Here is a 22,472-nt window from a genome sequence, read left to right on the forward strand (position 1 = left end):
AAGAGGTAAAAAACCCACTTCAATTAGCCCTTATAAATAGGCTTCCATGGACACCATTTCATTCCAGGAACACTAGCTAGCTCTAGAGCACAAAAATGGAGAAAATGGAGGAGAGTAATAAAAAAGAAAACAATGTTAAAAGGCAGAAGGGAGGAATGATCACCATGCCTTTCATTTTTTGTAAGTTTTGTTAATTCTATATGTATATATATATGCATGTGTGTACGTGCATGCTTTTATGTGTAATTACGTCTGTATAATGAATTATGAAATTTCTTATTGTGTTTTCGACTTTGGTTTAATTTATTGCTGGTTTTGTTTATGGGTGCAGCAAATGAGGTCTGTGAGAAATTGGCTGTGGTAGGATTCAATGCTAATATGATTAGCTACTTAACGACACAGCTTCATATGCCATTAACCAAGGCTGCCAACACTCTGACGAACTTCGGTGGAACTGCTAGCTTGACACCGCTGCTTGGTGCCTTCATAGCCGACGCATACGCCGGACGTTTCTGGACTCTAACAGTCGCTTCCATCATATACCAAATCGTAAGATTCATGAAAGAGATACTTAACCTTTGGCTTGTAGTCGAGAATTCTCGCTAGAGGAAGGATCAAAGATTCCGTGTTGCTTTATGTCAACATCAAGCGAGGCTTACCTTTCCTTTCCTTTTGGGGTTTATGAAGTCGTAATTATTAACAAAAGCTTTGCTCTTGAATCAGGGGATGACATCTTTAACTCTATCAGCTATACTTCCACAATTCAGGCCGCCACCATGTAAAGGCGAGGAAGTGTGCCAGCAAGCTACGGCAGGACAGTTGGCAATCCTATATGGATCTCTCCTACTAGGAGCCTTGGGGTCAGGAGGGATCAGACCTTGTGTGGTTGCATTTGGGGCAGACCAGTTCGATGAAACCGACCCAAAGCAATCAACCAAGACATGGAAATACTTCAACTGGTACTACTTTGTCATGGGGGTATCAATCCTGGTGGCTGTGACAGTTCTTGTCTACATTCAGGACAACATCGGGTGGGGATGGGGCCTCGGAATCCCCACCATTGCCATGTTCCTTTCGATCATCGCTTTCATCGCCGGTTACCCACTTTACCGGCACATGGATCCGGCAGGGAGTCCGTTCACCCGCTTGTTACAGGTTTCGGTGGCAGCTTTCAAGAAGAGGAAATTGACCATGGTTACTGATCCACACTTGTTGTACCGGAATGAAGAGCTTGACGCAGCAATTTCTATAGGTGGAAAACTTGTTCACACGAAACAAATGACGTGAGTTGTGCCTTTTCCTTTCTTTGTCTCCTCCAACAAACAGACAAATTTGCATCACTTCATTGTCATGATTAAGAGGAAAAACAGGCTACTCATCAATGGAATCGAATCGGTCTAGAAACCGACCGTAAGACCATAAATAGAATAGTAACATCAGATTCAGACCATGTTGTTCAAAGAGAATAGCACCTTATGATTTGAGACATAAAATATCTATCTTATTTTATTAATTTAATATTAATGATATAAAATAAAAACTAAAAAAATTGAAAATTCTTTAAGTATTTGTAGTTTACTCTTTTTTTAACCATTTATAACTCCTTATTTTTTCATATTAATTTTTTAATATTAAAAACAATAAAAAAAAGGCATTAATTTTTTTTCCATGTCAAGTCTAACATGAACGACTGATGCAGTAAATGCAAATTAATGATAAAATTTCAATGATGTATGTCTTCTCACTTTTCAATTGATCAGGTCTTCACATATCTTATTTTCAGTTTTCTAAAATGGAAAACTGGAAGAAGATAAGGTCTGCTTCAAGAATTTGATTGTTACCCACTTTTGTCTATTGGTCAGAGTCAGTTTTAATTGTTAGGATGGGAAAAAAGAGTCAATAATTTGTGAATTGTACAATAATTGGGAGCTGGGCCCACAACCTCAAATGCTTTCAGCACCGCCACACACACACTTGATCTCTACCATAATTGCATGTTAGCAGAGAAAACAGATCATCTTTTTTAGTGTCTTTATCAGAAACTAATATACATGCAGATTCCAGCAGACACTGAGTGCAATTTGTGGGATTATCTGCTCCTTAGCTGGCCCCTGGCAGGCTTGGCCTGGGGAAGGAAAGCCATGGAAATTATGAATATCTGCCCTCTGATAATGCTGAAATAAGTTGAAAAAGTTGAATTGTCTTTTGTTTGCATATGTATTAGAACAAACATTGATTGATACCAAAAACAAACAGTATGTTATTAAAGCTTAAATTTGGTTGCAAGAACATGGTTTTAGCTTGAAAGTAATGATGTGGATTTTTGGAATGTATATGGGTGAATTGCAGATTTCTTGACAAGGCAGCCACTGTGACTCAGGAAGATGATGTGAAATCCTCTCAAGCGCCTAATCTATGGAGACTAAACACTGTGCATCGAGTCGAGGAACTGAAATCTGTGATCCGAATGGGACCAATATGGGCATCAGGAATCCTCCTCATCACAGCTTATGCTCAGCAGAGCACATTCTCCCTGCAACAAGCCAAAACAATGGACAGGCACCTGACAAAATCCTTCGAAATCCCTGCTGGTTCCATGTCTGTCTTCACCATGGTCTTCATGCTCTCCACCATAGCCCTTTACGACCGGGTTCTAGTCCGCATTGCCCGCAGATTCACGGGGCTCGACCGGGGTATCACGTTCTTGCACCGGATGGGAATCGGATTCGTGATATCAGTGTTAGCCACTCTTGTAGCAGGCTTCATCGAAATAAAGCGTAAAAACGCAGCTTTCGCTCACGGGCTTCAAGACAAGGCTCACGGTATCATCCCCATACCAGTTTTCTGGCTCGTGCCGCAGTACGCCCTCCATGGAATAGCTGAAGCTTTCATGTCGATCGGACACTTGGAATTCTTTTATGATCAGTCACCTGAAAGCATGAGGAGCACTGCTACTGCACTGTTTTGGACTTCAATTTCAGTCGGGAACTACGTGAGCACGCTGCTGGTTTCTTTAGTGCACAAATTCAGTGCTGGACCTGATGGATCGAATTGGCTTCCGGATAATAACTTAAACAAGGGAAAGTTGGAGTATTTTTACTGGTTGCTCACCGGATTGCAGGTTGTTAATCTTCTTTACTACATCTGTTGCGCCAAGCTCTATACTTTCAAGCCGATTCAAATCTATAGCGAAGACAGCGAACCTGAAAAAGATGGAGTAGAGCTTGCAAGCAAGGTTTAGTCTGCATTTCCAGGGTCTACCTAGCTAGTTAGTGATACATCTTGTAGAGCAAGTTTAGGAGATTTTAATCTGAATCGTAAGCATGTAAAATACTAAATAATAATAATAATAAAAAAAAACAACTACAAGAATTACATTTTCTGATAGATGAATCATAAAGAATTTCGAAACTACTCTGTTTTCTTTTTTCTATTAATTTTGGTTTACCAAGCAAATAAAGCAAAAGCAAGAGAGAAGAATATTCCTTAATACTAAACGATCAATGTCTTCTTTCTTTTTTGTCTTAAACTAGAAGGGAAAGTGGGGTGTCTTGATTTTCAAATTTGGCTGGTATTAGTTATTGAAAATTGATGACAGAAGGGCAATTGTCCATCCCAAGTTCCCAACTAATTCAATTAAACAATAATGATGATAATTACTTCAGGTAGTCTACTTGCATTTTAGGCCAAAATTAATTGTGACCCAAAATTTTCCTTCCATCTCATCGAAAAGCAAGAAAGCAACGAGTAACGACCGAAAAGGGAAACGACATGGAATCGAGGACCATATGTCTGTGAAGCTTTTTCCTAACCCAATGCCCCAAGTTCTTTGCTTAGGCGGACCGTGTTTCTAGTATGACCTCTAACATATTCCCACACACTTGTCAAGTTGACATGTTTTTCCACAACAGGAAGAGATATGAATCAATCCCAACACGTAAAAGCTCTAGCCCAAATTAACCTTTGACGTCTTTCTCTATCTTTTCTTGATCTTATGATGATTCCCAGAGTGAGTGGTTAATCATTAGAACATGAAATTGTAAAACCAAAAAAAATCATATATAGCCATGGATGAAGCAGACAATGATTTTGATGATTCTCGAACGAAGATGGCAATGACAACGAAAACGCCTTTGTCGGCTATAGTGGAGGCGTTTGAGGAGCTGTCGGAGTTCTTGGAGTGTCAGATGAAGGATGAAGAGCTTCGGTTGGATAAATTCTGTGACGCATGTTCTTTAGTTTCTGTTCTTTTCAGCTGCCTCGGCCTCGCTTTCAAGTTTGCCGAGATGGAGTACGTCGCCAAGGTTCATTGCCTTTTTTTTTTTATTCTTTAATCTTGATTCCTTGTACGTTGGACTGTGAACATTGATAGCATTTTGAAAACTGCTTTTGGAATCCATTGAACCTGTGATTGGTGCCAATCAATCCAAACCTTACATGTTACATAATGAGGAACTTCTTCCACTTTGTCAAGCCAATCAATGCAAACCTTACATGTTACATAACGAGGAACTTCTTCCACTTGGTCAAGGTCTAGTTTCCTGGGATTTGCATCAATGAATTCGATGTTCATCTTGGGTTTCATTTGCACCCCACCCTTTGATCAAAGTCAGGGTGTTCTTCTGTTATTTGCATGACCTGATGCTCTTCCAAATCTCATCTACTTTGTACTTTTGCTTTCTTTATGAATACCCATTACCTTGATCTGATGAACGGTTTAATGTTTTCAGGTACATGATCTTGTGGAGGCATCGAAGAGATTTGCCACTTTAGAAAACGTACTTGATCTAGATGTTGCACATGACACAGTGAAAAAACCAGGAAGCCATTCGCGTAATCTGCGTCGAGTTAGACAGGGTCTTGACCTCATCCGGGCTTTATTTGAGGAATTTCTGTCATCTGAGTATGTTTTTGCATTTTTTTTCCCTTTTTCATGCACTGAAATTCCAAAGATGCAAAATGATTCCTGGTACTTTCTCTGACAGAATAACACCTGAAACCGAGGAAAAGAAACTAGAGGCAGAGAGTTTAGACTATTGAGTCTTGCAATGCTTGTTGCTTGCTCTGGTTTAGTATATAATAACATGCAGTTCTTAGACATCAGTGACTGATTTTTATGCACCATGGATGATCTATCTATGACTGTTTTTCTTTCATTGCAATTTCATGTTCTTGCTGTGATGCAACTGTTTGTAGCATTGGTTATAACCTGATCAATGTAGTCGAAAAGAAAAGTCTGTTTTCTGTTTGCCTCTTTAGGTTAGGTCTTCTCCTGGGAGAGCTACATGTCCTTTTGTTACAAGCAAGTAATTCTCCTTGTAATCCTGTCATCTGATGCTTCGGTTTTTCTTTCTGAATTCTAGGGTTTACTCTTTAAGGGAAGCAGCTTCAACAGCTTATGCTCAAGTGTGTGCCCCATACCACACATGGGCTATCAGGACTGCTGTTTCTGCTGGAATGTATACTCTTCCAACAAGGGAACAGCTTTTGCTGAAGCTCAATGAGACAGGTGAATTTGAATGAAATTTATGCATGAAGTTCTTGGCTAGCTAATATAGTCCAATGGATAGATGTTTTACGAAATTCTGCAACTTTGAAGAAACAATGTATTTCAGAAGTAAGGAGCAGCTGTGCTCTCCTCATAACATTTTGTCTTGAATCTTGATCAATGCCTGCATTTTTGTCTGATTCAGGAGACAGCAAGATAGCTGATGGATACTAATTAACACCTGCCTACATTATCTATACATAAATTATAATGACAGCATATAACTATTTAACCAGACAAAGGGGAAAGTGTTTAACCTGCTTATGCTTTCTCAAGCTTTTGTTTTCCTTGAATTGGCATCTATGAAAACTTTGCTGTGCACGCACCCTATCTCACTTTTTCCTCTTCTAACTGGTAAGGGGCTAAAGCCATCAATAATATCTGGGTTGGAAGCTTAAACTATGATTTACATCAAAGGTTCCCAGAGGCTGAGAATTAATCTTCGACAAGATATGATGCACTTCCTATGACAGATTTTAAGTCATTCAGAAAATATCATGTTCTAATCGCACAGAAGAAAATGAGAAATCTAAGATTCAGCTGACATGATCCTTTTCTTTATATGTTTTTTTTTTTTTGAAAGATTCTTTATATGTATTAATCAACATTTGTTGCAGATCATACAGCAGAGAAGAAAATGAGAAGGTATATCAAAGCTTCACGGCCTGTAATAGAGTACATTGACAAGCTTTATATTTCTAGGAACATCACCTTGGACTGGTGAATCATATCAGTTAAGAGAGTGTCAGAGAAAAATGCACAGAATCTTCTATTCAAGCAGCAACAAAATCCTTCATGCATCTCATTGTTCTAGCCAGTTGCCCGTTGCCAAAGTTGAATTCTTTGCACCTGCCTGGAAGCATCTTAACATTTTACTGCAACAGTCAATGACACCATCCTTCTTTTTCAGTGTTCATTCTGCTTATTTCTATTGAAGTAGTCACATTATATCAGTTTTGCTGCGATTGTTGGAGTATATTCTTGAGATCAAGAGCAGAAGTTGTAACCAATATTTTTAATTATTCATGGAAGAAAGAAGCTCAGGTTATTTGTAGACAAACAACTGACTCCAAATATGACTGGTTATGAACAGCTGACCGCAAACAAGAAAATCTATACAACAATGTTTCATTATACTCATTTGTGTTTCTTTGGAATCATATGTTCTTGTTCTTCATTTTTCTGTTTTTGTTCAAATTCTTCTTCCTAGTTCTGAAACAGAAGATCATACAATATCTAATTCCGAATCAGATCCATTACGATATCTTCTTCCTTGTTGTGAAATAGTTAATCAAGATCTATGATACACATTTCTATACCTCTAGGCTCTACAAACTTTTCATTTTTCCAAAAGTTAAATTTAAGTTTTTACACGTTGTCATCTTTACCTGAGAATCTATAATGGGGGGCTAAATACTCATGTTCATTGCCAAATCTAGTAACACTTAAAATAAAGTTTGAAACCACAGCTCTTACCAAAACAATTTTCATTTCATTCTGTCAAAAACTTCCAAGTTGTTATTCCTTTCTTTCAAAATCTAACTCAACTGTATCTGAAATGGTACCTGAAATCCTTAAAAAGAAAACAAAATGGAATACAAACACAATGGACTGCTACAAAAAAGAAAAAAACAGCACCTTAGCTAGGCAATCTGTTTAAATAGAGAGAAAATTATCTCTTCTTAGTGGCCAAATTAGAATACTCAGTGTGACTTCATTGCATAAACATCTCAGCATCATCTACAAAGTCAGGCTTTCTGGGTTCTCAACAATCTTTGAGAAGGTCTGAAGGAAGGCAGCCAAATCAGCACCATAGACAATACGGTGATCAGCAGTTACATTCACCTGAAATAGAAGAATCACATTCCAACCAAGTTTAAGTTGTTCTTTAGAAATATTTAGCTATGACAAAAGTTTAGAAAGGACTCCTCTATATTAAATATTAAAAATGAAAGGCAAACAATATTCACCAGTATACAGAAGGACCTAATGTAACAATTAAACTAATTATTTCTGATTAATATTCTTCCAAACTTCATGATAACATTTGTAGCACATACCTTTAACAGTAATATGATTATGGTGACAAAGAAGAGTTCTAACCACTCTCATGTAACAGATAATTTATTTGGAAAAATAAAAGTATTCAACGCCAGCAAGAAATATTAGAGCCCATTCAGCTTTGGCAAAATATTTCCTCCATATATGATCAATGAAATAAAGTAAACAATTAAATTTGCAAACTCCTGCTTTCCAATTTGATAGAAAAATGGACAAGTATTTTAAGTTGTTTTTTAACTTTTTAGCTAAGTTTGGAAACCTTGTTTTCCAATTGGTTATTTACCTCATTTTATTGATCATATTTAGGGTAAAAGTTGAGATGGAAAACGGAACACATTTTCCAAAATTTAATGGGCCCTTACTTTTTTTTCAGTGGCAGATTTCAAGACTACATGAATTTTCTAACAAGTTAATTTAACTTAACAGCAAAGAAGTATGAGGTCAAGATAGCAATCAATCATAACTAACAATGTGTTGAAGGCTGCATGCCTAGAGCTGGCCATTGTTTTTCATAAGGAAGAAAGTGAACTTGGAAATTTGAAAGGGCTAAAACCAATGAAGAAAATGCGAGAAGATGGAATGAAAATTATCTAGTTTGGGAGGGAGCCATTGTTGGTAAGAATCTTTTCCTCCTACTAATTCCCTTTTAGTCCATTGATTTCATTTTCTTGTGATTTGTATCCTGTATCATCCTCAAAGGTTTCTAAATCAATTATAGAGCTAAAACTTATAAATTATGAAGAGTAATAACAGGTGAACTCTTCAACACAGCATGATGATTACTCCACAAAATTGGAGTAGTAGTACCTAAAATGTACTTTGCTGAGATAGACTCGGATCCTTACATTTTTTTTACTGTTATATTTGCATGGACTAAAATTATGAATGAAATATGCAAATTCTGCCACAACACAATAACTTTAAAAGTATTAACACTAAATAATAGTATGTCTTTCGCGATAGATGTGAAATCAGTTGTCCTATTTTATATATTTTCCTAAAGTTCAGAAGATAATTTTATCCAAAAGGGATTGCATTTGGCACTGAAAAAGAAACTGGACTCACCAGCATTTTGTTTTTCACACTGAAGAATCCATCAGCATCAGCTACAACAGTTGGCTTTGATGCTCCAACAGCCATGATAGCTCCCTAATCATCATTCCAACAAAAATTAGCAACTGTAGAGAAATCAAACCCATCAGGGGATGCCGAAAGTTCATCCACAACACTCACCTGTCCTGGGGGAAGAATGGCATCAAACCTGTCCACTCCAAACATGCCCAGATTGGACAGAGTGAATGTCCCTGCAAGCAAGTCAATTATGATTTACCCTATATTAACTACACGTCAAATCTCAATTACCTACTCAAACTACGACCAGAAGTAAAGCCATTAAGCAGTAAGAACCTGAATTATACTCTAGAGGCTGAAGCTGCTTTGCCCGGGCTTTTTCCACCAGCTCTTTCCATTTTTGAGACAATAGATACAAATCCAACTGAGCCGAAACAATTCCAGTCAGTCAAGATATTAGAATCTATAAGAAACCAATAGAAAAACCAACCACATAATCATTTAAAACAAGCAATTTATATACTTGATTCCAATAATTAAAGATCAATACATATAATCACTAACCTTATCTGCATCCTGAAGAACAGGGGTAATCAAGCCACCATTGATAGCCACAGCTACTGCTATGTTGATGTTACTATTGTAAGTAAAACTCTTGCCATCTTTGCAACTTGCATTCACAACAGGGTGCTGCGCAAGTGCCATTGCAGCAGCTTTCGCTAACAGAGCAGTCATTGTCACACCCTTAGGCTTCACCTATAAGTAAAAAAAAAAAAAAGAGACACACCAATGCATTAAAACGAATTTGCCGTCCCAAAACAAAAATAATCCAATTCGATAAATCAAAGAATCCAACTCAATATACCTTCTCATACAAGGCATCAAGCGCATCTGTAGTCACCGGATACCCCACTCGAAATGTGGGCACTGAAAGACTCTCCACCATGTTCTTCGAAACGGCAGCCTGCATTGTCGTAAATGGCACTACCGTAGACCCCGGAACTGGAGGAGGCAAGCTAGATGGGGCGGCAGCAGCAGCTGTAGCTTTCGGTGGAGCAGCAGGCGTAGTTTCAACGACCACTGCAGGTCCCACATTTGTCTTCGAAGGCACGATCCCGGCGGCTGCCTCGATATCGGCAGAGGTAATCCTACCATACGGCCCTGTTCCCACCGCGGATTCAATATCCACCTTGTGCTGCTTCGCTAACTTCTTTGCGTGTGGTGTCGCAACGGTCTTCCTCGGTCCCTCCGCAACTGGCGCAGGCGCGGGAGCCGGCGCTGGCTTCGGGGGAGCTGGAGTTGAAGTAGCAGCCGGAGCTGGAGAAGGAGGAGGAGCAGATGGGGTTGAAGCACCTGATTTCGAGGCAGCTTTGGCTTTAGCCTCGGCAATTTCATCTTCAGTCTCAGCAAGGATACCAATGGCGGCGCCAACAGGGGCAGTTTCGCCTTCCCCAACAACGATAGCAGCGAGAATGCCGTCATAGAAAGTCTCGACATCCATGTCGGCCTTGTCGGATTCGACAACGACGACGCTTTCGCCCTTGGAGAGCTTATCGCCTTCGGATTTAACCCATGAGACGATCTTGCCCTCAGTCATTGTGGAACTAAGTGCGGGCATAAAAATCTCCCTGATCTTGGATCGGACGGTCAGGATTCGTCTTGGGTTTGATTTAAAACGAATCGGGGAGGAAGAAATGGAAGGGAGAAGACGAGGAAGAGGGGAGGAAGAGAGGGAAGAAGAGAAAGAGATGGTGGTGTTGGAGAGGAAAGCAGAAGCCATTGTTCTCTTGTTTCTTTGTCTCTGGAGATGATTCGGAGAGAAACAGAGAGGAAGGAAATGATTGATGACGGAAATGAATGGAGGGAAAATAACAGAGAGAAGAGAGAGAGCGGCGGAGAAGACGAGGAGAAGTTGGTTGGAAGCTATGAACTACCCACCTGTGTTTCCATCGCCCATTACTAGAGTTCGTTAACTGGATTTTGGTTTTTTCAACTTCACACTATAGGCCAATAACTTTTTTCTTGTTTTCAATTGGACCCCTTCTTTTTCCAATATATTTGGATCTAAATTACTTTTGCCTTTTTTTTATGCTTAATTTGAAATTTGCTTTTACCTTTGAAAATTAAAAAGTGTTGAAAATTAGAATTCCACATACATTTGATATAGCGATTGATGTATAATTTCTTCTATTTAAAAATTAATTTAAAAATATATAAAAAAATATGAACACAAGAAGTTGAGTTTAAGAATATAAATTATTATTCAAGAGGCGATTATTGTTGATTTAATATCATTAATTAATAAATAGTTCCATAAGTGGAGTTAATCTTTATGTTATAAAACTTGGGCTTTTTCTATATTATGAAGGTTAGAGCAAAAAAATACATCTTTTGAATCTCTAATTAGGATTGTCTAAGATTTTCAACTCAATGGTTCATAGCATATTTTAAGATGATTATAAGAAGGACAATGAAGGAATCTAGGTTTTTGCAAGATATTCTTTTATCTTATAAATATTGTATAATAAGATAATTTTCTTAAAGGATTAAAATAAGCCATGGACTTTGGCAAATCACCCGTTGATGCTTCTAATTTAAGTAGGAAAGTGTCAAAGACATATCACATTTTTAATAAAAAAGACATGTTTTAAAAGAAATAACTCATGAAGAGAGAGATCTACTTTGATCCGAGTTTACTTCAATTTTAATATCTCTTATACGATATCAATGTTAGCGTAAATTTGAATAATTTTGATTTTATTTATCATGAATTTATATTTTTAATTCAATAGACCTATATGATTAGGAGTTATACATTATCAATGATTTATGTATTGATGAGGTGATAACATTTGACTTATGGTAATATATTCAATGTATTAAATATTTTTAAAAAAGAGGAAGAGGAGATAGGTGGTTGGGCTAACCACTTTCAGTCCAAATCAAGCAAAACCTAGCCCACTTCTTCTTACCAATCTCAATTGCACGGGCAACCATTGGAGCCTTGGGCTTTGAACTTCTGTTGCTCAACCCCAATTTTTGATCTGTAGATCGATTCCTTGGGCCGTAAAACAAGTGGATCCAATTTGACGAGTTCTGGCCCGTTAAAATTGGATGAGGAGCATTACGTCTCTGTTTACCGGCAAATGCCTGTGGAACAACCCTTCCTTTTGAACAAAGGCGACCGGTCAGAATTTGTTTTCAAACCTCCCGCCATGAGAAAATAAGATAAGTCCCACAAACGTGGGCCGGCTTAGCTGTCATTTTGGCGCCATGCCGGATAGACCACGTCACCTCCTTTGCCTTGATCCGGTGGGCATTGTTTAGATTGCTATTGAAAACCAAGCATGACGATGCTGATGCTGCGCCGCAACCACTGATTTGCCGCGTCAGATGGAATCGCGCGATGGAGAGTACCATCTGCCGTATTAAATTTTGTTTCTCTGTCCGTATTCCATTGTGGCTGCTAAAGGAAGGGAACAAAAGAAAGAAAAGAATTCAGCAGGACGCCGTGATGGGACTTGTCCCCCTCTATTTTTACCTTTTTTTTTTTTTTTGACCTTTAATTATCAAATGGGCCTCGATAACGTTACGGTAAGAAACGGTTATCAACGATTAATGCTGCCGTTTTCACTTTAACGGTGAATATTAATTCGGATCCGACCGAATAAATTTTTTATTTGTGATTTTAATTTATAATTTGAGTCTATTTATTAGATGATTTTAATATCTAAAATTTATAATTAAATTGATCAAACACTAATCATTATTAATAAATATTTTTCCAGTTTTTTTACACATAATATATATTATATAGATGTTACTAGTATATACTAAAATTAAAAAATATTAAAATTGATTGAACAGATCGAATTTAAGTTGATTTTAATTATTTTAATTTTAGAGTATATTTCAATTAATTCATTTTTTAAAATTTTACTGTCGAATTCATCTATATCCATTTTTGTTTTCAATAACCTTATTTTTATATTTATTATTACAATATAAAATAATTTTTAAATGAATTGATCAATTGAGACACTAAATTCAATAAATTTTTTATACAATAATGTAAATACAAGTGAATCTTCCAATTTTTCTTAAAAAAAAAAGAAGCAATAATATTATTTTGTACAAAACGCCATATTAGTTGCAAGCATGCCTTGCATGTAGGCGTAGTTCAAACGTGCGTCTCACTAATGCCTTCAAAAATATAGATTATATGGTAAATACAAAAGGGAATTAAAGAGTATATATAAAAAATAAAGGGAATTAAAAGATTATAAAACTTTTTTTAATGATATATTTACATTTTTTATTCAACATTTATTTTGTTTAATATTTTTTTGCGTGGGATAAATAAAATAATTGTTATGGTCGAATAATATTTTATTTTATTAATTTAATTTAATAAAATAATTTTTTTAGTGAAAAACTAAACACATGTCATGTTTGTGTGATGGATCTCTACATAAATTTTTACCATAATTGAAAAAGTATAAGATAGTAATAAAAAGAATTATAGATGAAATGTTTTTCTTTAAATAGAATATATAAATGATCAGTTTTGTGAAGTGGATTTTAAAAATTTTAAAATTGAAAAAATTTATTTTTTTAATAAAAAAACAAAATCGAACTTTGAAAGCATTTAACTTCATCTCTATTTGAACTATACTTTGTATAACACAAATGCACTTAATATTTTTATTTCAATATGTCCATTATCACTATTCATATATATAGATTTATAATTCATAAAAAATTAATGCCTCGATCCTAAATGATAATAGATGATGATAAGCACATTAAAAAGGGTATTAATATGAATATCTTAACAATTAAAATTTGAAATTTATCTTTAAAAGCTTTAAAATTTAAATTTTGGTAATGAAATAATGGGATTGTAGGATGATAGAAAGACTATTTACTTATTTAAGAAAACAAATAATAATGAAGAAGAGTCAAATCCTTGATTCAATTTTCAATTTTTTCAATTCAATCCTTGATTTGTTTTTTCTGTTTTCAAAATTTGTTCTAAAAATTAGGAAATGTGCTAATATTATAATTTTTGACTTATCTTATCCTTAAAAAAAATTTGAGGTAAAAATGTGGATTTTTTTTTACTGAATTATATATGAAAAATTAATAGAAATAGAAAATACATCAAATCCGACAGCTGGTGATCAAACTGGGCGCGTCTACCTTTTCCTAGACCGCTAATTGCGGGCTCCACTTCTCTTTCTTTCCCTCAACTTGTGTTTTGTCCTGTTCTCCCCAAAACGACATGTGACGAATAAAATAAACAACAAAGGGGAAGAAAATCCAAAGCCGTACAAGGGTATTTTAGGAATCCAAAATTTCCCCACTCTTCGGGCAATTCCCCCGAAATTTCCTATTGATTTCCCTCCCGAGCCATCCTCTTATGTGTAATCCTCACCGTTGATTCCCAATCTCGCAAAACCCTCCCGCATATAAATTTTCAAATTCCCTCTCATCGCGCACGCAAATTTTTTATTTTTATTTTTTCGCACGAATTTGAAACACCTTTGTCTGAAAATTCTCATCTTCCTCTCGAAACTTTTTCTTTCTTGGAATTAGAGATGGAGAGAGTGGCGGTGGCGTCGCCGTCGTCGAGCACGGCGGCGTATGTAAGCTGGGAGGAGGTGAATGTTTCGAGCGATAAAGGAATGAGGGAGGTTCATTATTATTTGAAGAAAAGGGATGGGGTTTCGGATCTGGCTGTGGTTGGGAAAGAGAAAAGCGTGAGGCATATGTCTTATCATTTCGCTATTAAGAATCGTTCCCTTTTCTTCTCTTCGACGCCTTTTTACAAGCTCAAGTCTCGGAGGGAGGTCGTCGATTGGCTTAATTCTGTCGTTTCAGGTAATTGCTGTTACTGTTGTTATTGTTATCTGTTCGTTTTCTCTCTTGCGGTATCGGATTTTGAGGTTTTGGAGATTTAGGGGTTTTTTAGAGGTTGCGGCTAGCTCAATTTTTTAGGGTTTTTGCTAGATCTGAGCGTTTCCGGTGATTATTGATAGGATTGTGGTGGGATTTGATTTTATTAGGGCTTTCTCTTACTCTTTTAAACAAGCAGTTTTTCTCTATTGGATTTTTGAACTCCTCCGCTTTAATTCAGTTTCAAATTTCGATATTTCTTTAAATTATAAGTGGGTATACAGGTAGATGAATATTATCAAGCTTTTTGTGTCCTTTTCCCTGGATTTTTTTTTAAAAAATTTTATATATTATTTTCTTTGCAAGTTTGCTGGTTCTTTTCGCCTGAAGAAACGAAGGTGTCAGCCGGCCTGAGATATTTTATTGGGTTTTTTTCTTTCTTTATAGTTACCGATTGGAAGATGTGTAAAATTTCTTCTTTTTAAAAATAATTTCCCTTTATCTTGATTGCTTATTTTAACCTTTAAACTGAAGATTTTTTTGTTTTCTTGTTCTCAAGTAAGCTGGGGCGTTCCTTCTCTTCCTCCCACTCCTTTTTTTTTTTCTTTTTGGTTTTTTGGGGGGTTTCGTTTTGGCTGGGGTCGTGTATTTCTGTCATTGGCGTGGGTTGTTCCATTTGGTTCAACCCTTGACCGTGGTAAATGTTAACTGACTATGATCTGGGCTGCAGGAATGCTAATTCAATTTTTAAGAGCTGATTGAAAGCGTCACCGCCCTCAAATATCTAGGTCAACATCTTTCAATAAACGAAGTTTCATCTCCACAAAATCAGCTGTTAATTCGTTTTGAATGCTAAAAAAAAAACCTTGTTAAGACATATATTACCTGTTATTATTGTGTGCATCTGGTTTTTGCTTGGGTCCTCTCTGGAGTATCAGTGTCTTTTGTCGTCAGGTCTTTCCGCGGTTTTCTTCTTTTGTGAGTAATCTCATGGCGTGGAATATACACCTTTGTTTTTGCTAATTGCTGTTTAAAATTTACAGATTTATCTTCTCATGAGCCATACTCTTCAGTTGATGGCTTTCGTTATGGCAAAGATGTGAACTATTTGGATTTTGGAGCCCTCAAGGTATGGATGCTTTTGCGAGTTTGTGGATTTCTTCCGGCCTTTGTAAAATTCATGTGATAATATTAGAATTTTCCCTCCTACAGGATTTTCGATCACGGAAGCTGGGCCAATATACTAAAGAAACTTTTTGGTTAGGTTTTTCATGGACATGCAGGAAAAAAAGAAAACATTATCAGTCGTTCCGTAGGAATGGTGTAATAATTTCGGTGAGTGTAATTGTCTTTATTAATCCTTTTTTTTTTGTGCTTTGTCATTTAAGGTTTTGTGCATTCTATGGCTTCGCTATCTAACTCAATTTTTGCCTATTCCGTCCCATTCTCCTAAAATTTTCACAGATTCATGACTTTGTCTATGTCTTAGCTGAGGAGGATAAACGACTTGTTGCGTACTTGGAAGATATGTATGAGGACTCTAAAGGCAACAAGATGGTTGTGGTACGATGGTTTCACAAAATTGATGAGGTTGGTATTGTTTTGCCTCACAATTATAATTCCAGAGAGATTTTCTCTTCTCTTTGTCTTCAAGATCTCAGTATTGAATGCATAGATGGATTGGCTACTGTCCTTAGTCCTGAGCATTTCAGGAAATATTTGAACGAGGCAATGCATACTCAGCTCAAGCCATTTGTATGCTGCAAGCAGTTCGAAAATGATGATGTCAAGCCTTTTGATTTGACTCAAGTTAAGGGTTATTGGAAACAAGATATACTTAGATATATGTATGGTCATTCTCTCTCGAATGATTGCGTGAGTCATCAGCAACGTGCTGATGACCAGAAAGCAGATTGGAATGTCGATGATGGTGTTGGGATCAGGCCTAGAAAGAAATATCGTCAGTCAAAAGATGATGATGTGCACTTGCATTTCAGTGGCAGCAGAGAGTCAATGGATGCATCATGTGCAGATGTGCTAAATATCGGGAATGGCAAAAATGGAATTGAATCATTCAGTTTAAGTGGAGGGAGTTCTGCATTATTGTCCACTGATGGGACTAAGCAAAATTCTTCTCAGCATTTAAAAGTAGGTTCCCAGGTTGAAATACTAGCTCAAGATAGTGGTATTAGAGGGTGTTGGTTTAGAGCTCTGATAATCAAGAAGCACAAAGATAAGGTGAAGGTGCAATATCAAGACATTCAGGATGCGGCTGATGAAGCTAATAAATTAGAGGTATATATTTTTATTGTTTTTAATTTACAAACTTAACAGGATGTAGTAATAATGAAACTCATATTATTGACCCTTTCTTCTGAAGTTGCTAAATGGTTCGTGGTTTTATGTTGTAGGAATGGATTTTGGCATCTAGGGTTGCTGTTCCTGATCAAATGGGTATCCGCTTTTGTGGAAGAACAACTATGCGTCCATCTCCACAAAACCCTAAAGGCAGTGCTTCATGTATTGGTGTTGGGTCTGTTGTTGATGTCTGGTGGCATGGTGGGTGGTGGGAAGGCATTGTCTTTAAGAAGGATTCAGAAGATAAACTTCATGTTTATTTCCCAGGTTTGTATAATACTTCAAATCTGAATGTAAATGTCTGATGGTTTTCATGGTCACGAACTGTCAAGTATATTGTATTGTTTTTTAGTTTTTTTTTTCCGGCTCTGATTTATTGCATTATTTGCAGGAGAAAAGCGGGAATCAGTCTTTGACAGTGGTGATGTAAGACATTCTCATGAATGGCTGGGAAACCAGTGGATAAATATAAAGGAGAGGCATGATCTTGCGAGTTCCATACTGGGGGTTAGAAAGCAAGATGCAGGCAAATCCTATGATTGCAATTTGGTCAAAACCACCGTTGGTGATGGTGGACAGTTTGCTAAGGGTGCCACCACTGGTTGTAATGATTCTCCTGTTGAACCTGGAAATGGCAGGGCAAAAGATGTGGGTCTTGTTCCAGATCTTTCGAAGGATGATCTGCTTTCCCAGTTGAAGTGGAAGTCATCTAGGAAGAGAAGACGTGGGACTGGGACCTCTATACAGAAGCAGAATTGCGGTCATAAACTTATCAAAAGCACTGCAGAAGTTACACGGTCTGTTACTTGCGAAAGATTTTTGATCCCTGCATCCTTAAAACTTGATAATGATAACTGCAAGTACAGGGGTGATCCGTTATTCAGTTCTTCAGTAGTGCCGCCCCTAACAAGCTTGGTTATGACTAGGTGATTGACTTCTCTCATTGGAGATTTGGAGGTGTTGTCCTCAGTTTTTTAGTTTGATTTTGCTTTTCCTTCATAGAGTGCTCCTACTGCATGCAATGATGTGTAGGAAATGTTCATTTGAGAGGTCCATGGTATCCATCTCCTCCTTTATGTACTTGTATGTAACTTAACCCTTCGGCGCTCTAACTTAGAGTACAGATTTCAGGCCACAATTTTGGATGCAGCACAAATAACCTCGTAGATCTCTAACCTACTCAGCCTGATTTGTTTAGGATGTTTGCAGGAGGATTCCTGCGTTCATGTAATCTGTATATCATTTCTGGTAATAAAAATTTACACTTTGTTTCTGTTGCATGTTTCAACTGCAAGCTCTTTGGGTTAAATGGTCTCAAATTGTAACTTGCGAACAGCATTTCATGGATTCTCGACAGTCGACAACATTTAGTGTTTTGTTTTGTGAACTTTGGTTCCCCTGTGCAGCAACTCTGGTTGGTTGGAATTTTGTTTAGTCTTAGCTGCCAATTCCAGGATTGTTCAAACTTTGTTTCTGACCATATGTTTCGGACAGAGAGCATCGGTCCATAGGCCGAATAATGGCAGTGGTTCCCACCTTCTAAAAAACGACATCGTTTAGGAAAGACCATCGCAGGTCTAGTAGTTGTCGTGTAAATGTCAATATTAAGGAGTTTAATCCTTGTCATTATCACTTTCCATTGTTGGGCCATTCTATCTGTTGATTAGAAACTAAAAGATTACGCTTTAATAAAAGGAGTTCTTTTTTTTTCTATAAAATTGGGAATTTATTTCAATTGGAAACAAAGAACCAGCCATTTTTCTTCTTTTAATTGGGCTAAATAAACAATCACTTTTAAGTGTACAGAGGAGTTGGGGCAATTTAGGGAAGATCCTCTTGAAATTCTGAAGGGTGTCTGTCTTATTCTAAAGCAAATCTCACTAGTGGTTTCTTTGTGGGGGTTCGTACCTAATCTAACTATGACATGATGGATTAAATGAACTAAAAGTTGGACATGGGATATGAGTTTGGTGCAATAAGCAACCTCTTTAAAGAATTATTATGGATGAGAAAAAATTACAGGAAAAAGCAAGGTGTGGGTCACCTTGAAGCATCTTTTTCAACTAAGCATAAGAAAGACCCTTTCCACTTTCCTGTTACCAGTTTGAGATGCTCTTTCTTCACCCTCCAAACTGAAGCATCTCAAGGAGATGGGGTTGCTCCATCAGTAGTTCAGCAGCTACAACAGGAGGCAGGAGGTGGTGTGTTCTTAGATCCTTTTCCATTCTCCCTTTTTCGGTTCCTCCTTGCAGTTTTGAGATTGAACCCTGGTACCTTCTTCTTCTGTATGAAGACCTTTTCAGTGTTTACATAAGGCATAGAGAAGCTATGGTTTTTCCTGGTCAGGCTAAGAAGGAGGTCCCGAGAGTTGAACTCAACAAGCCAAAGAGCTTGTTGCTTCCTGGAACTTGCCTTGCCTCTGTTGGATCCTTATCGATGCCTCTTGTTTGTACTCTCTCTCTCTGTATTCTTTTTTTTTCCCTGTTGAGTGAAGTTCCTAAGAGATTTTGGTATTTCTTTGCTTCTTTGCTGACGAACAGGTCCACGAAGTTGTTCTCTCAGCAGATATCCGATGTGCAGAGTGTCAAAGAAGAATAGCTGACATAATGTCAAGAATGAATGGTAAGTGTTCTTCAGTATCTTAACTGTGTTAATTAGATATATTTCAGCTTCATAAAATGCGATTCCGAGGAACTTTAGATGACAAGGGGAGTTTGAGCAATGGTGAAGTACTGCATGGAGTATCTAATTTCAAAGAAGTCATCTTGGTAGAACTTTCTTTAAGGAAACAGAAAGAGTCGAAAATGTCTGGAAATTGGGAAGGGTAACTGTTGATTTTGTAAAAGTTCCTTTAAAATTATTCTTGATGCCTTTTTGTTTGTCTTTAGTAAGTTAAAGACGGCTCTCGACACTGTTAATCCAACAAAAGGAAAAGAAAGAAAAACAAAACAACTTGTATGACAGTGAAGTTTATATAATGACATATTACATCGTAGTTAGTTGCATCAGATTTAGTCAGGATCATGGTCTTAACCCAGAATTAGAAAATTTCATTAATTTGTATCTCTTCTTTTGGATTGGCAGACACAGATTCTGTTTTGGTTAATGTGTTGGAGAAGAAGGTAACACTCACTTGTAGATATCCTGGTATTGTTAACTTAGCTTCAAGGCAGGTTCCTGCTATTTACAGGAATCCTGTAAGCACAATGGCCATGATCAAGAGGATTTTTCGCTCTTCCCGGAGGTGAATACCTATCAAGAAACATTGAACATGCTACAGAATTTTTCTTATAAAGACTGTTTGTTGTAGCCTTAATTCTGTGTATATATACCTACTGTTGTACAAAAAAATTGAATAATACATGCAGTTATGTTCTTGGTTTTGGTAAATGTCTCACTTGAATGGCAATGTATATAGAAACACAGTGAATGGTTGGATGTGTTTGAATTGATCAGCCAGGTTCTTGATGTTTCCTAATTGAAGAAACCTATTTCAGATATTTGCCTTTCAGGAAAACCAAAATCCAAGGTAACTGATGCTTAAAATTTAATGCAAACAGAAATCTTTGTGAATAAGAAAAGGATACTTCACAATCCTGTGCAGGGTAACCCAGCATTTTCAAGAAAGGATGATCCCTCTTAATTTTCTGTTAGGAAGTAAAGAAAACTTGGTGTTCAAGTTATGGGTTAATTAACCAAGTTTGCAGCTTTGCTGCTGGTCAGGGCTGAATCAGATTCCAGAATGCAGCAAAGGAATTCCTATGATAGAGCCAAAAGTAGAGATATTCTTGGTCCTTGATCCCTGGAATTCTCTAATTTCCACATTTCCTTTTCTAAAACTTTTTCAAAATACCATCAAAATCAATTCCAATCATTGATCTTCGATTGTTTTCAGTTCCCGAGTTCATGTCAGGAAGGGCAAGTTTAAGACTGCATCTTCCTGAGCCATTTCTTCTCATTTCCCTGCTTATTCAAAGCTAGATATTTAGCTAACACTGATCGCTTTTCACTAAATTTCAGAAGAGTTCAACACTAATGACACTTCCTGTTTTTTTCTTTGTATGGTAGCAGCTCTGTTGCATGGTGATGAGAGTTAACATTGACTGCCATGGCTGTTACAGGAAAATGAGAAGAATCCTTCTTAATATAAAAGGTAAGTTCTCCATTAACAAATTTCAGAATGTCCCCTCCATTTGCACAAGTTTCAGTTTTTCTGCATTCATGAACTTGAAAATCTTTTCTCTCATTTCACATTGAAGAAGTAGAGACACATGTGATCGAGAAGCAGCAATGCAGGGTAAGCGTATGCGGGAGGTTTAGACCCTCAGATGTGGCAATAAAGATAAGAAAGAAGATGAACCGTAGAGTAGAGATACTGGAAATCCAGGAGATCAGCGAAGAACAAACAGGCCAAACGCTGATAGTCAACACCCAGTGATTGTGCTCAATTCTTTCAAGTTTTATGTCAGGTTATGAAAGCCATGAAAACAGAAAAGGGTTCTGCAGGATTATTATAGATTGCTACCATAATTCAATGTTCGGTAAAAACTAGGATTCTAGCTATCTGCTACCAAAACTGTTGTTACTTGTCAGGAACAATGAAAGCCAGTCCGTATCATACCTTGAAAAGCTTTTGACAGAAAAGGGTTCTGCAGGATTATGATAGAATTTTACCATAATGTTCAGTAAAAACTGGGATTCTAGCTATCTTCTCCCAAAACTCTTGTTACTGGTCAGGAACAATGGACACTCTTAGCAGATGATTCCGAACGTAGAAAATGTGAAGCATTGCCTCAGATTTCAATACTTCTATTCATCCCCTCAGAGTGGATTAAACAAACTTGCTTTTGTCCTTGGGTCATAGTGCTTAATCATTGATTCGTTTTGGAGGCAGGCAAAGATCCAGGGAATGATGCATTTTTCCAACTTTTCATGATGTCCCTCTATCGCCCATTGCTGAAATTGCGCTCTCACAACAGTTTCTCTTTCTAACAACCCATGAATTGCAAGTGGGAAAGTCTAATTTTGGACAATAATTTTGATTCTCTTTCTGCATTTTTCCAGGGGAAAACCTACACTTTCTTTGATGGCAATGCCTTCCGCTTCGTTAAAGCGTAACAGTATCCTACGGGCAAAAGATAGGAATGCTAATAGGATTAAGATAAGTATTAATTGGTTTAAATCGAAATTAATTGAATTCGATTAATCGGTTAAGGGTAGTAATTTATTTAATTATTTCGATCAATTTTCAATATCTAAAATTTACAATGGAAATGATAAAAAAACTAATCATTAATAATATATGTATTAAATAAATTATATTTAAAAGTATTTCTATTCAAACCAAAATAACCGTCGGATTAAATAAAGAGAAGTCGATTTCAATCAATTTTAATTTTTTATTATAATAAAGCAATCTTTATTTTTTTTTTTTAAGATGCTATAATTAATTCAGTTTTTATTATTTTGTAATCGAATGTTCACCTATGAGTAGGATAACGGGGCTGATATTGTTACTATTCATGACTTGTCATGT

The 22,472-nt window shown here is 36.9% G+C and overlaps 5 protein-coding genes across 8 annotated transcripts; 4 read left to right on the forward strand and 1 right to left on the reverse strand.

The window, feature by feature from the left end:
* Positions 1-20: 20 nt before the first annotated feature.
* Positions 21-3,387, forward strand: LOC110428380 (Major facilitator superfamily protein). The gene is made up of 4 exons (XM_021444210.2): positions 21-180; positions 332-549; positions 724-1,283; positions 2,350-3,387. The coding sequence occupies exons 1-4, from the start codon at positions 96-98 to the stop codon at positions 3,239-3,241; spliced, it is 1,755 nt and encodes a 584-aa protein (XP_021299885.1). The 5' UTR covers positions 21-95; the 3' UTR covers positions 3,242-3,387.
* Positions 3,388-3,509: 122 nt separating this feature from the next.
* Positions 3,510-6,476, forward strand: LOC110428382 (Glycolipid transfer protein (GLTP) family protein). The gene is made up of 4 exons (XM_021444212.2): positions 3,510-4,304; positions 4,731-4,903; positions 5,364-5,509; positions 6,166-6,476. The coding sequence occupies exons 1-4, from the start codon at positions 4,068-4,070 to the stop codon at positions 6,270-6,272; spliced, it is 663 nt and encodes a 220-aa protein (XP_021299887.1). The 5' UTR covers positions 3,510-4,067; the 3' UTR covers positions 6,273-6,476.
* Positions 6,477-7,032: 556 nt separating this feature from the next.
* LTA2 (2-oxoacid dehydrogenases acyltransferase family protein) lies at positions 7,033-10,634 on the reverse strand. Of its 2 annotated transcripts, XR_016352171.1 has the most exons (7): positions 9,546-10,483; positions 9,245-9,436; positions 9,017-9,104; positions 8,843-8,913; positions 8,675-8,758; positions 7,187-7,393; positions 7,033-7,101 (listed from the first exon to the last, which is right to left on the reverse strand). XR_016352171.1 is itself a non-coding variant. In XM_021444211.2 (6 exons), exons 1-6 carry the CDS (start codon positions 10,458-10,460, stop codon positions 7,289-7,291), a joined length of 1,455 nt encoding a protein of 484 aa, XP_021299886.1. In that variant the 5' UTR covers positions 10,461-10,634; the 3' UTR covers positions 7,033-7,288. The 2 variants fall into 2 exon arrangements, 1 of the variants encoding a protein (XP_021299886.1); XM_021444211.2 differs by having other exon boundaries at positions 7,033-7,393; positions 9,546-10,634.
* A 3,522-nt stretch (positions 10,635-14,156) lies between these two features.
* On the forward strand, positions 14,157-18,209 carry LOC110428203 (Agenet and bromo-adjacent homology (BAH) domain-containing protein). Its single transcript, XM_021443950.2, has 6 exons — positions 14,157-14,563; positions 15,622-15,707; positions 15,791-15,913; positions 16,043-16,873; positions 16,990-17,203; positions 17,328-18,209. Exons 1-6 carry the CDS (start codon positions 14,281-14,283, stop codon positions 17,864-17,866), a joined length of 2,076 nt encoding a protein of 691 aa, XP_021299625.1. The 5' UTR covers positions 14,157-14,280; the 3' UTR covers positions 17,867-18,209.
* A 691-nt stretch (positions 18,210-18,900) lies between these two features.
* On the forward strand, positions 18,901-21,332 carry LOC110428204 (uncharacterized). Of its 3 annotated transcripts, none has more exons than XR_016352175.1 (6): positions 18,901-19,137; positions 19,230-19,381; positions 19,477-19,558; positions 20,021-20,180; positions 21,005-21,089; positions 21,196-21,332. XR_016352175.1 is itself a non-coding variant. In XM_089785614.1 (4 exons), exons 1-4 carry the CDS (start codon positions 18,942-18,944, stop codon positions 20,182-20,184), a joined length of 594 nt encoding a protein of 197 aa, XP_089641740.1. In that variant the 5' UTR covers position 18,941; the 3' UTR covers positions 20,185-20,414. The 3 variants fall into 3 exon arrangements, 1 of the variants encoding a protein (XP_089641740.1); XR_016352176.1 differs by having other exon boundaries at positions 18,928-19,137; positions 21,008-21,089; XM_089785614.1 differs by lacking the exons at positions 21,005-21,089; positions 21,196-21,332 and having other exon boundaries at positions 18,941-19,137; positions 20,021-20,414.
* Positions 21,333-22,472: the final 1,140 nt, after the last annotated feature.

The sequence above is a fragment of the Theobroma umbraticum genome, unplaced genomic scaffold, assembly GCF_002168275.2.
Source record: "Theobroma umbraticum cultivar Fairchild unplaced genomic scaffold, ASM216827v3 scaffold_31.0, whole genome shotgun sequence".
NCBI lineage: Eukaryota > Viridiplantae > Streptophyta > Magnoliopsida > Malvales > Malvaceae > Theobroma > Theobroma umbraticum.

Excerpts from the sequence above, each read along its gene's own strand:
- LOC110428380 (XM_021444210.2), top strand. The coding sequence starts at position 96 with ATGGAGAAAATGGAGGAGAGTAATAAAAAAGAAAACAATGTTAAAAGG. Across the intron at positions 181-331 it reads CACCATGCCTTTCATTTTTT|CAAATGAGGTCTGTGAGAAA; the intron begins GTAAGTTTTGTT and ends TTATGGGTGCAG. Across the intron at positions 550-723 it reads CTTCCATCATATACCAAATC|GGGATGACATCTTTAACTCT; the intron begins GTAAGATTCATG and ends CTCTTGAATCAG.
- LOC110428382 (XM_021444212.2), top strand. The coding sequence starts at position 4,068 with ATGGATGAAGCAGACAATGATTTTGATGATTCTCGAACGAAGATGGCA. Across the intron at positions 4,904-5,363 it reads GAGGAATTTCTGTCATCTGA|GGTTTACTCTTTAAGGGAAG; the intron begins GTATGTTTTTGC and ends TCTGAATTCTAG. Across the intron at positions 5,510-6,165 it reads GCTGAAGCTCAATGAGACAG|ATCATACAGCAGAGAAGAAA; the intron begins GTGAATTTGAAT and ends CATTTGTTGCAG.
- LTA2 (XM_021444211.2), bottom strand. The coding sequence starts at position 10,460 with ATGGCTTCTGCTTTCCTCTCCAACACCACCATCTCTTTCTCTTCTTCC. Across the intron at positions 9,437-9,545 it reads TTGATGCCTTGTATGAGAAG|GTGAAGCCTAAGGGTGTGAC; the intron begins GTATATTGAGTT and ends TTTTACTTATAG. Across the intron at positions 7,394-8,674 it reads GTGTGAAAAACAAAATGCTG|GTGAATGTAACTGCTGATCA; the intron begins GTGAGTCCAGTT and ends CTTCTATTTCAG.
- LOC110428203 (XM_021443950.2), top strand. The coding sequence starts at position 14,281 with ATGGAGAGAGTGGCGGTGGCGTCGCCGTCGTCGAGCACGGCGGCGTAT. Across the intron at positions 15,914-16,042 it reads GGAATGGTGTAATAATTTCG|ATTCATGACTTTGTCTATGT; the intron begins GTGAGTGTAATT and ends AAATTTTCACAG. Across the intron at positions 17,204-17,327 it reads ACTTCATGTTTATTTCCCAG|GAGAAAAGCGGGAATCAGTC; the intron begins GTTTGTATAATA and ends CATTATTTGCAG.
- LOC110428204 (XM_089785614.1), top strand. The coding sequence starts at position 18,942 with ATGAGAAAAAATTACAGGAAAAAGCAAGGTGTGGGTCACCTTGAAGCA. Across the intron at positions 19,138-19,229 it reads ACAACAGGAGGCAGGAGGTG|ACCTTTTCAGTGTTTACATA; the intron begins GTGTGTTCTTAG and ends TTCTGTATGAAG. Across the intron at positions 19,382-19,476 it reads GATCCTTATCGATGCCTCTT|GTCCACGAAGTTGTTCTCTC; the intron begins GTTTGTACTCTC and ends GCTGACGAACAG.